Below are 12183 nucleotides of genomic sequence, written 5' to 3'. Positions count from 1 at the left end.
GCAAAGAGCCAGATTTTTTTAAAGTACCTACTGTGTGATTACTTTAATATGAAATTAAAAAATGGGCAAAACTATCCTATCCTATTAGAAGTCAGGAAAGGTCAGTTAGTAACCAGGGTTAGTGACTGAAAGAGAACAGCAGGGGGGAGCTTCTGGCGATGCTGGTAAGGTTCTGTTTCTTGCTGGTTAACAATGTATATTCAACTTGTGCCATTTTCTGTATGTATATTACACTTAAGTTTTTTAAGTAACACATCTTATTTGAGAGAAAACAGGAAAATACAGATATGTTTTAAAATTTTTTAAATCACCCACAGTCCCACTATCTACAGATAACTACTGTTAAATTTTTGGATTATTTCCTTACAGTCTTTTGTGAATCCAGTGTGCACACGCTCCCTCTTCCCTTTCCCTCCCGCCCTCCACATATTCACACAAACATATTTTGCTAAATTAGGTTGATTCACATTTAGTTTTAGTTCTGCTTTTTTATCTTTACTTAAAGTTAATCCGCATCATCAAATATTCATTTTATAAGCTACTGCAATGTATTCCTTTGAACATATGTGCTCTAATAAATTTAATCAATTGCCCATTCTTGTATTTTTTTATTATTATTATTCAAAAACAACCTGTGCACGCTATCACACTCTCACTCCTAGAAGAGGAGCTGCTGGGTCACAAACATTCTTTAAGCCCTGCATTCGTTCTATATTTCCCTCCAGAAAGGTTGCGCCTATTTACAGTCCCACCGGCCAGGTGGGAGGGCTCCTTGTAACCTAATCCAGCCCCATGTCATTAATTATTATTTCTATTTGTGTTTAAGATGGTGTTCCTTAAAACAGGACTAAGAGATCTGCCTCCGAGCACCTCAGCGGCTCTCGGCCCCGCACACTTCTCTTCCCGGGCGCGCGGGCTGCAGACCAGACTCTGCCCGCAGCGCGGCCCCGCGCGCCCGGTCGCCGTGGCAACCGCAGAGCGCGGCTGCGCCCGCAGACCAGCCTGCGTCTGAGGCGGGGAGGGATGCCAAGACCCGGGCATGGAGCTGCCGGATCCGGTTCGCCAGCGGCTTGGGAACTTCAGCCGGACAGTGTTCAGCGACTCCAGCCGAACCGGGCCGGAGTACAACGAGGGTCCGGGTGAGTGGCCGAGGCCCGGCGCAGGGGGCGTAGCCCGCTGCGGGCCTGGCGCAGGCTTCGGAGAGGCCAGGTTTTGCCCGGACCTAAGATGGCGGTTTCACCTTCTGCTGGTTCTCCGCGATGCGGGGAGTTCCTTGGAGGAGGGGCCGGGCCGGGGACTGGGGCTGGGGCGCCCCCGGGCTCAGACCACTGGCCTGGTCTGATCGTGCTGCGGCCGCCTGGCCGGGTCGTTGCAAGCGAGGCAGCAGGGGTGATGCCAGCCTTTGCGCTGCGTGAGGCTCCGCGCTGCCTGGGCGGAGGCTCAATATAAAAACATAAAAGGGGCGCCGGCAGCACGCAGCAGGGCCTGCGCCCTCCGCGAAGGCCGACGTTGCCTTTCCTCTGCGGTGCCCGCCCTGGCTTTTCTGGCCAGGATGGGGCAAACAGTCTAAACAATCAGCTCCCCTTCCCGCTCCCCCAACTCCCACCCCAGTGAAATAGCTTTGCCTTTTCGCTTTGCCTTTTCTCTTTGCCTAGCAGAACAAGTACGTTCTCCACTAGGCCGTTTTGCCGCAGAAGATAATGAAAAAAAAAATCTTTTTTAATGAGTCATTTTAAACTGCTATCCACTCCAGAGTGGCAGCTGCCATTCTAAGCAGGGCCTTTAACAGAATTTGCCCCTTTCCCTGCCTACACCTTTTCCTCCCGTATATATAACTCTTCCCTTAAATCTGGTAGCAAAACACCACGTTGAACATGATGACAAGTGATAACGCAGTTTTCTCCTTCTAAATCATGATGATAGCGTACTGTCAACCAAGACCATGTGGTTTTCATCATTGAAGTCTGCTGGAAAGTACACATCTTTTCCTCTGCTTGGTTTTAGGGATTTTTAAAAGGGGGCAGGGAAAAGCAAAGTCAGTTTCTGTAGTTGCATTTTGTCATCTTGATCACTTACCTGTCCCCCAAATATAGATCTCTTTATGATTTAGGATGTGCAGAGAAAAACGTGAAGAATTAGGTGTCCATATTTCTGATTCTAAGACTGAGGCTTAACAGGGAGTAAAATCTGATAATTGCTCGCTGTCCTGTGAAATAAAATAAAATTTGATGATGCAAGGTATAGGGGGTCAGCAGACTTTCTCTGAAAAATGCCACATAGTAAATATTTTAGACTTTGCATGCCACATGGTCTCTGCAGCAGCCATAGACAATAGTAATTGAATAGGTATGGCTGTGTTCCATTAAAATTTTATCTACGGACACCGAAATTTGAATTTCATGTGGTTTTCACTTGTCACAAAACATTATTCTTTGACTTCTTTCCCCCAAACCATTTAAGATGTGAAAAAACATTTCTAACTCACTGTACAGAAAGAGGCAGCTGGCCAGTAGTTTGCCTACCCCTGATTTATGTTACATAATGTTTTAATTTGAATTCCATTTATAGAAATCAACTTGAACTTTTGCAGAATTTAGTAAACTCATGTCTTGTGCTTTCAGCTCATTTACATATTAACTTGATTTTCAATTGCATGATTATAAGTTTGAGCTGTTGAAATATGGACATAGCATAACTTTTAAGATGTTCATGTGCAAAATTTCTAACGTAAAAACTGTTTTTTGCAAAATTTTCAAAATTTACAGTTTCTGCTCCAAAGGCACTAAAATTTTCACCTTAACCAATTTATCATTGTTTCCCTACCTTTTCTTCTTTGTGGATCAGAAATAGGTTTGATTATTTGTACTGTAATTACAAGTTTATACCATGTCCACAGCTGACCAAGAATTGTGCTGTTGTTATGGAAAAAACCCTAGGCTGGTGAATTGTCTTCAGATTTAACAGATTTTAAGAATTTATTCCTTTATCAGTGGTAATTTAATAAATAGGTGCAAGTAAAAGTAGATCATAATAAATAGGCATATTCTTGTAGCTAAAGGAAACCGTCTCACTGTTAGAGACCGTGATTATTTCTTACATTAAAAATTTACTAAATGATAGATAAAAAAGATAGTGGAGAAAAATAAAAAATGATCTTTTTAAGAAATTTGTTTATTTTAACTTGCACTGTGCTGATCCCATTATAAGAAATTTATTTTAGAGCCTTTGTAAAATCTTACATTTACAATTGATTTCAAAATACAGTTATGTGCTGCATAACAACTTTTTGGTCAATAAAGTCTGCGTATACAATGGTGGTCCCATAAGATTATAATGGAGCTGAAAAATCCTTACCGTGCAGTGATGTAATGTTATAGGGTATCATAGAACAGTGCATTACTCACATGTCTGTGGTAATGCTGGTAAAAACGAATTTACTGCCAGTCATTTATAAAGTCTAGCACATACACTTATGTACAGTACATAATACCTGATAAAGATAATAAATGACTATGTTGCTGGTTTATGTATTTACTGTACTATAGTTTTTATTGTTATTTTAGAGTATACTCCTTCTACTTATAAAAAAAAAAAAAGAACCTGTAAAACAGCCTCCGGCAGGTGCTTCAAGAGATGTTCTAGAAGAAGGCATTGTTATCATAGGAAATGTCAGCTCCATTCGTGTTATTGCTCCTGAAGACCTTCCAGTGGAACGAGATGTATAGGTAGAAGACAGTGATATTAATGATCCCAACCTTGTGTAGACCTAGGCTATTATGTGTTTGTGTCTTAATTTTTAACAAAAAAATTTAAAAGGTAAAAAAAAAAAGTTTTTAAATAGGAAGATGCTTATTGAATAAAGATACAAAGATAAAAATATTTTTGTACAGCTGTACAGTGTGTTTGTGTTTTAAGCTAAGTGTTATTACAGAAGTCAAGAAGTTAAAAAATTAAAGAGTTTATTAAGTTAAAAAGTTATAATAAGGTAAGGTTAATTTATTATTGAAGAAAAAATATTTTTTAATAAATTTAATGTAGCCTAAGTGTACAGTGTTTATAAAGTCTACAGGAGTGTACAGTAATGTCCTAGCCTTCACATTAACTCACCACTCATTCACTGACTTGCCCAGAGCAACTTCCGGTCCTGCAAGTTCCATTTATAGTAAGTACCCTATACTCACTGGCATATCGTTTTTTATCTTTTATGCTGTATTTTTAGTGTGCCTTCTCTATGTTTAGATACACAGACACCATTGTGTTATAGTTGCCTGTGCTACTCAGTACAGTAACGTGCTGTACAAGTTTGTAGCCTAGGAGGGATAGACTGTACCCTATAGCCTAGGTGTGTAGTAGGCTATACGATCCAGGTCTGTGTAAGTACACCCTATGATGCTTGCACAATGACGAGATCGCCTGACGACACATTTCTCAGAACATATACCTGTCATTAAGTGATGCATGACTGTATGTATCTCCTCTTAAGGATTTAGTCAAATTTAAGATGTTTTTGGTAGGGCTCAATTTTAAAAATCAAATTTTTAATTTAGGACTCTTCTCCCTCGCATGAAAGCAAAAGGTATTATGTAGTCAACCTTAGAATAATGGAACTCATGTATCACAGATGGTTACACTGGTAATGTCCTTATGACAGTATGTTTCATTAATTCATTCTTTCTGTTTATGTGTATTTGGTATTCACTGTCGTGTAAAGCAAGATGTAGGTTATATGATGGTCTCAAATTTGGGTAGGACATGGTCTGTGCTTACAATGAGACTTGATATAAGTAGAAGAGAAGAAAGGGGAGTAATATTTGTTGAGTGCCTACTAAGCATGCCAAGCATGGTTCTAGAGTAAAATAATTTTATTGTCTCTAATCCTCACAAGTAGCCTTGGAGGTAGTTTTAATGTTACCATTTTACAGATGAAGAAATTGAGGCACAAAGAAGTTAAATAATTTATCCAAAGTCTGGCATCCAGGGTGGTGGGAGTTTGGGAGTTCTGGGTTTACTTGGACTCTAATGCCTGTGATCTCTTCAGTATACCAGACTGTGTCTCAAGTGAGAGGAGTGTGGTTCTTTGTTAACACTTCTTATACAAAGTCTAAAGTGATAAGTACCAAGAGGGGAAAGAGATTTCTGCTGAGGTTAGGGAATATGACCAAGGAAGGAGTTATGGAAAAGGTGGCATTGAACTGAGCATTAAAGAATGGGTGGGATTATGGTATGCTGAAGGAAGCATATATTTAATTATGTCTGATTATAATTTGGGGAGATTAGTTTTTGTATGAGCTTAGTTTATATGTGAAAGGTTCATCTTTATGTATTTTATGTGTTCATTTTAAAGACTTTACATAGAATTCTACAAAGGAGGCAATGATCATTATTATCTGTTCAATAGGACTTATATTAATATTCGACGTTTAATCTTTACCAGTATTGTGCAAAAAAGTCAGCAAATTGTAATGGCAAAATGATAAAGTAATTGAAAAATATGAAATGTACCCCCAAGTAGCCAGTATTTGAACTAAATAGTAAAAGGAGAATATTCCTTTTCCTGTCAATGATTATGAATAGACTCAAAGTTTGGAGTTTTATTGTGCCAATACTATAGTTATTCTAAGGAACAAAAGGATTTACAGGGCATAGACCAGAATTAAGAGTTTGTTTCTTTTCTCTCTATTTATTTCTGTAGATAATGAAATGGTCTCCAATTTGGCATTGCAGATGTCACTTTATTTTAACACTTACTTTTTCCCACTTTGGTGGGTGAGCTGCATTATGATGCTTCAGATAAAGGTAAGATTATGCTTTAATATTTCTGCTGAGCCCCCTTGCACCCATCCATGACACTGTTACATTATCAATAAAATTAAAGTTCCTAATTTTTTTTTCTATCCCAGGTCAGTATTACTATACGTGAGATTTTACAAACTTTTTTTTTTTTTTAGTATTCAATCTTGCCTGATTACTACAAATTCATCGTGATCACTGTTATCATCCTAATAACCTTAATTGAAGCCATCCGGTTATATCTGGGCTACATGGGTAACCTACAGGAGAAGGTAGGCTCTTCCTGTCTTTCTCTTAGTGCAACACGTAAGTGCAGTAAGGTTTTCATAGCAAGTGAAAGGCAGTGACGTATGGTAGAAAGAGTTTACGCCTGGATCCAACTTTACCACTTCTGTCACTGAGGTCCATTTGCTTAACCTCTTGAGTCCTGGTTGCCTTATATATGAGATGGGGAAAATAATATTTACTTCACAGGTTTGTTGGGATTAAATGAAATGATATATATGAAGTACTTGAACATAGTAGGCATTTAAGAATTGGTAGTTTTCCCTCTTCTCATCGGTCTTGAAAATACTTGATCAGTTAAATCCTGAATAAGAAAATGAGGGGAAATTATAAGCTCATTTCCTATACCAGGCCCATGTTTTCTGAATCATCATGCTGCCTGTATTAGTCCCGTTTGTGTTGCTTAATACACAGTACACATAACTGGGTAACTTATAAGAAAAATGAAATTTTTGCTTACAGTTTCTGAGGCTGGGAAGTCCAAAGTCCATCTGGTGGTGGCGACAGTGACCCAGGGGTCTCACATTGCAAGATGGTGGAAGCAGAGAGAGCAGAGAGAGAGAAAAACAGACTCTCCTCTTCTTTTAAGGCCCTCAGAACCACCCCTCCGACCACCATTTTTAATCTACTCACGACAGCACAGGCCTACAATCCAATCATCTCCTCAAGGCTCCACCTTTCAATTACCATAGTAGGATTTCCCACCCTCTTAACAGTCACAGTGGAGGCTAAGTTTCTAATACATAAAACTTGGGAGACACAACTCAAGCTTCAGTGAGTTTTGGGTGGGACATAATTCAATCCACTACACTGCCTAAGCATTTATAGTTACCAGAGTGTAGGGTTAATGCTTAAAGATTTATGTGGTTTTCTAGGCCCTTCACAGTGAGGCCCCAACCAGCCTGTCTTACTGTATTTCTTGCTGTTTCCTAACCCAACCATCCATTCCAGGCTGACGTGTTGATTCCCAGTCTTGCTTGTTTCATGTGTTTCCTTGCTTACATTCTTGCTTCTTCCTCTTTCTACACAACTGTAAAAGCCTGTGTCCTTGACGTCTGTTTCACTCTCTTATTTCTTGTGGCATTTAGTCTATACCTCTAAATTTTGCTTTTAATTATTCACTAAAGTGCTGTATTCTAGGATTATTTCACATAAGTTAGTATTCTCATCAACACTATAAATCCTCAGAGGACAAGGACCATGTCATATTCATTTTGAATTACTCACAGAGCCCATAATGTAGGTTCTTAGTAGTTCTAAGTACTTATCTTAAACAAGATACTGTATTTTACTGATCTTATTACTCTTGATGTATGTCATTGCAGGTTCCTGAGTTGGCTGGCTTTTGGCTTTTGAGCCTTCTATTGCAGTTACCTTTAATTCTTTTCTTGCTCTTTAATGACGGGCTAACGAATCTGCCCTTGGAAAAAGCAGTACATATCATCTTCACTATCTTCCTTACTTTCCAAGTTGTTGCAGCATTTCTTACTTTGAGGAGAATGGTCAATCAGTTGGCAACTCGTTTCCACCTCCAAGACTTTGACCGGCTTTCTGCAAATAGAGAAGATGCAAGAAGGATGAGGTCATGTATAGAAGAGATTTGACCCAGTGCTGTTTAGTGAAAATCTGAAAGATCATTCTAGAAGACAGCAAGAGTTAGAACACATCATAGGTCCAGCATGTGAAAAGGGACAAAACAAGTATTTTGAATTTTATACTATCTAGCTCTGAAATTCCGAAGTTGGGGGCAATGATAAGACTTTGTATAGTACATAAAAGCACTACATGTGAACCCTAGAACCTAGATATTGTCTACCTGATGCCAAATTTCTTAATTTTTTTGATGCTGTTGACTTTTTCAGGTGTATAGAAATCTATTAGTGGTTGTAGTTTACCAGCTTTACAGTAATATTTCTAGTTAGGGTCCGTAACTAGAAATGTGTACATTTTCCATAAACTCATTGGTTATCTGTATCTTGGCTGACCAACGTCTAACTGTGTTTCTTGAAGCACATGACAATGCCAAACAATATTCTTGTGTATTAGACTATATTTATAAACCAAGAGACCAAATTTTCATGCCTTCTAGGGTCAAATTCTAACCATAGTCTTTATTATACTGAGGTTAAGAAGAAAACAGGTGGATTATCATGATATTTAGGAATATTTTTGTTATAAAATTGTAACTTTCATAAAGCCATTTTCAGTATTTGTGTTGGTGGTGGGGTGCAAATATTTTTACAATAAATTATAAAATATTAATGTTGAAGTGTCAGCAATAAATCATTCCTGTCTTGTGCAGTTTTGGGGGTTATAAGTTTTTTTATTACAAAGTTGCAAGGGAAGGAATGTGGGAAAATAGCTTAAATGATTCATTTTCAGGAATAGCTTAACAACGGTTGCTTGACTAACTTGTGGTGTGATAACCCCTGAAAGTGCACTTTCCCAAAGGTGACTTCTCAAGATGGTGGCTGGTCACCTTGTTCTTTTTACTTCCTGGTTCTTCTTCCTCCTCAGGACTTAGGGTGGGCCTTTTTTACAGGCTTGTCCTGAGCCCACCCCTTTCCACCAGAGGGAAGGGGACAATAAATGCCCTATAAGGAAGAAATAAAACTTAGATGACATTCAGGAAGATTGTGCACTCCGTAGTACTCAGCCAATGAGAAAGAAGGGGAGGGAATTGCTCACTAGAGAATAAATTGCATGATATAATGTAATTTCAGGCATGCCTGTCCTGTTCACAGACACCTGGACCTTGCAAGGCCGTTATTAAAGTTTCGCGTCGCTGTACCTCAGGTCTCCATACCCATCCTTTGGCATTGGACAGGTGAGGGCATTTCTCACAAGGAAGGAGAAAAAAAGAAATATTAAAGAGTCTTCTATGCAGCATGCATTGTAGAAGACACATTAACCCTTGTGATCTCATCTTATAGATCATTGTTCACTGAAGAACTGCTTCATACCCATTAAATTCACATGAGGCTGAATTTGAAAACCAGGGTGCCTACTAATATAGTGAGAGCTAAGATAGCCAAAGGGACTGTATTTTGAATTTGAAATTCAAAATAGAACTCTGTTTGAATAGTTTCCTAAAACTTAAATTTGTTTGCATTTGTTTCCCAGATAAGAATAGGTAGCTGATTCTGTAAGAAAATGTAAGAAAATTAAATCTACAAAGCAGATAAATTAACAGGATGACTGAAAAAAACTTTTCTATTACAAGATTGTTTCCAGAGTTTTATTTTAAGTAGCAGATCCTCTGGTACATTTAAATTTTAATTTAGGATTAAAAGATTAATAACTAAAATGTTAGTCATAATAATAAAAATTTTTTTAAAGACTGAAAATTTTGAGAAAATTGATTTAAAATTTTCAAGTAATTTTTCTGTAATAAGCATATTGTTTAAAATGCAGATATAGTAAGGGTGGGAAAAAAGAAACTAAGAAAGTAAATCAATACCATGACCAAAGCATTTGTTTGTTTTCATCTAAACAGTAAAACTATGATTTTTGCATTAGTTTGAACCAATATTTTCAATTGCAATATACCTGGTTCCCTATGTAAGTACGAGTATATGAAAATTGAGGTAGAGAAGATATTTACATGTCAGCACATTTGTGGTTTAGGCAGTCTTTAATTTTATTTGAATATGTTTTTCCATCCTGATTTCTGTTATATCTTCTCTCTAGGGGTTCACAACACTGTTCTGAAAATTTCTAGTTAAGATGTTGAGATTTCTAGTTAAGATTTTGTCATTCACACATTTTTTCTTTTAGAGGCTTTTGCTCATCAGAGACAAAGTAGATTTGAATTACTGTAAGTCAAAATGATTTTAAAATATTAAAATTTATTAATTTAACATATGTTTGAGTGCCTAGTGTATGCAAGGAATAGAGTTCATAAGCAAGATGTGCTTCCAATTCTCAGGGGTGTGATGTGGGAAGAAAAACATTTGCACAACAACCTTAAGACAAGTAGAAAAGTGTAACTTCATCAGGGAGGTGCATTGAATGACTTTCTACCTGATAGGTGCCTGACAGATAGCAGACCCCTGGCTTCCAGTGTACCTCCCCTTTGCATTCCTAGCACTTAAATGTCTGGGATTAGCCCATTAACCCTTGATCAACATTTAACATTCGCCAAGATCCACATTGTCTGAGGAGGGGTGAGGTGATTGGTATTCAGGTTAAATGCAAACACACTAACTCACTCGCCTGTACAAACAAGAAGTTTACTGTCTTGTGGGAAAATCAGATAAGTAAATCAGTGATAGCACAGTGTGGTGGATCACTGTGGGGTTAGAGAGAAGGGACATCGGGCCGGCCTGTGGCTCACTCGGGAGAGTGCGGTGCTTATAACACCAAGGCCCCGGGTTCGGATCCCGTATACGGATGGCCGGTTCGCTCACTGGCTGAGCGTGGTGCTGCCAACACCAAGTCAAGGGTTAAGATCCCCTTACCGGTCATCTTTAAAAAAAAAAGAGAGAGAGAAGGGACATCTAAAAGAGATGAGGAATCTGGAAAGCTTTCCTTGGAAAGTGACACTTGAGAGTGGAAGAATGAATGGTTATTAAGTACTAAGTTCAGTATTAATAGACAGAAATAACAGTGACTATGAGTATTGCTTCAGGTATATAAGTAGTTTGGTGACACTGGTAGAAAGGGTGCGTGAGAAGAAATGGCACACAATAAGGTAGGGAAGCCTGGAATGTGCTAGTAAACTAAACTAAAGATTTAGGTTTTCTGAGTCCCTGAATAGTTTAAACAGTGCAGTATCACAAACATTTAGGTTTGAGGGAGATTTCTCTGAAGACAGTGTGGAAAATGGATCGAAAGGGCTGGACCAGAGATAGAGAAACCAATAGAAACTTGATGAAGTAACAGGAGAGAACAAGCAGGCCTGGATCAAGTCAGTGGCAGTAAAATAAACTTGAATAGAACCTATTAAAGTTTTAAAACATAATTTTATATTTTAAAATGGGCATCCAGAGTTTTTTTTCCTAATTCATCCTTTTAGAGATGACCCATAATGGTAAACAAAACGACATATTGTCTTGTTGTCTCCCCCACCTCCAGTTGTTGGATTGTTATTAGACTAAAATAGAGCTCTATCTGAAATAGTCTTTTATAAGTTTTATTTGACATATCCTACTTAAATGGTTATTTGAATCACTTAAGATTATAATTTTTAAGAACTTAAATAGAATTACAAGATTTTTGACAGTGAAGAAAAATTATCTTTAATTCTACCACCCTAAAATAACAAGTATTAGCAAATGTTGTGTTTCCTTGAAGTTTTTCCTTTGTAAATGCTTTTTTAAAAACAGTTGTGACGTTAGTCACTTAAAATTTTGCACCCTGCTTTTCTGAAAACATTACAAGTATTTACTGATGTTTCTACATAGTCACATAACCATCATCTTAAATGACTGCACATTATTCCATCAAGTAGATGGACCGTAATCTATTTAACATCTCTCCTATTTTTGGGTTATTTGTGTTGTTTTCTTCTTTTGCTTTTATATATAACATTGTAATGAACATCGCATACATATACTTTTTCTATATCTTAGATGATTCTTTTTAATTAATAAGCCAGATTCTCAGAAGTGGAATTGTTGGGTCATAGGGTATGAACATTTTTAAGGGTTCTTGATGCATATTAGCAAATTATTATATCCACTTTCTGCTATTCACCACCCACAATTCTAAAAATAGTACAAAGAAATTTTGACACGGACAGACTTACGGACTTTAGTTACCCATTTGTCTCTGTTTCTAAGTAGCTACCACAGGAACACTGAGTCTTCTGAGGAGGAAAAAAAAGTCTAAAAGCTGTGAAAGGAGAAGTGCAAAGAATAAAAAAAAAAAAAAAGATTTTTGAATTAAGGGAAAACTGATAAGGGACAGGAAAAGGATTAGGCAAGCTGGTCGCAGTCAGCAACAGACAGTGAGCTGTGACACAATAAAAACTGGGTCATTGAGTTGGGACAGCCCTAGGACATAAAAAGACTGAAATGAAGTAAAGCTCTGGATTACTTTGTTCTTGAATATTGAATTTTTTCAGAAGCATGGAGCATGAAATATTATAGTGATAAGCCAAGATTG

General features: G+C 37.8%; 1 protein-coding gene across 1 annotated transcript; it reads left to right on the top strand.

Moving 5' to 3' along the window:
* Window positions 1-848: 848 nt before the first annotated feature.
* On the top strand, window positions 849-8424 carry TMEM17 (transmembrane protein 17). The gene is made up of 4 exons (XM_063078863.1): window positions 849-1139; window positions 5693-5796; window positions 5949-6062; window positions 7401-8424. The coding sequence occupies exons 1-4, from the start codon at window positions 1040-1042 to the stop codon at window positions 7677-7679; spliced, it is 597 nt and encodes a 198-aa protein (XP_062934933.1). The 5' UTR covers window positions 849-1039; the 3' UTR covers window positions 7680-8424.
* The last annotated feature ends 3759 nt before the right edge of the window (window positions 8425-12183 follow it).

Source organism: Cynocephalus volans, chromosome 14 (genome assembly GCF_027409185.1).
Source record: "Cynocephalus volans isolate mCynVol1 chromosome 14, mCynVol1.pri, whole genome shotgun sequence".
Classification (NCBI taxonomy): Eukaryota; Metazoa; Chordata; class Mammalia; order Dermoptera; family Cynocephalidae; genus Cynocephalus; species Cynocephalus volans.
This window is presented reverse-complemented; position numbering and strand designations above follow the sequence as displayed.

Bases quoted from the DNA above. Each gene is read 5' to 3' on its own strand.
- TMEM17 (XM_063078863.1), top strand. From the start codon at position 1,040: ATGGAGCTGCCGGATCCGGTTCGCCAGCGGCTTGGGAACTTCAGCCGG. The intron at 1,140-5,692 runs GTGAGTGGCCGA...TTATTTCTGTAG, and splicing joins GGAGTACAACGAGGGTCCGG to ATAATGAAATGGTCTCCAAT. The intron at 5,797-5,948 runs GTAAGATTATGC...TTTTTTTTTTAG, and splicing joins TTATGATGCTTCAGATAAAG to TATTCAATCTTGCCTGATTA.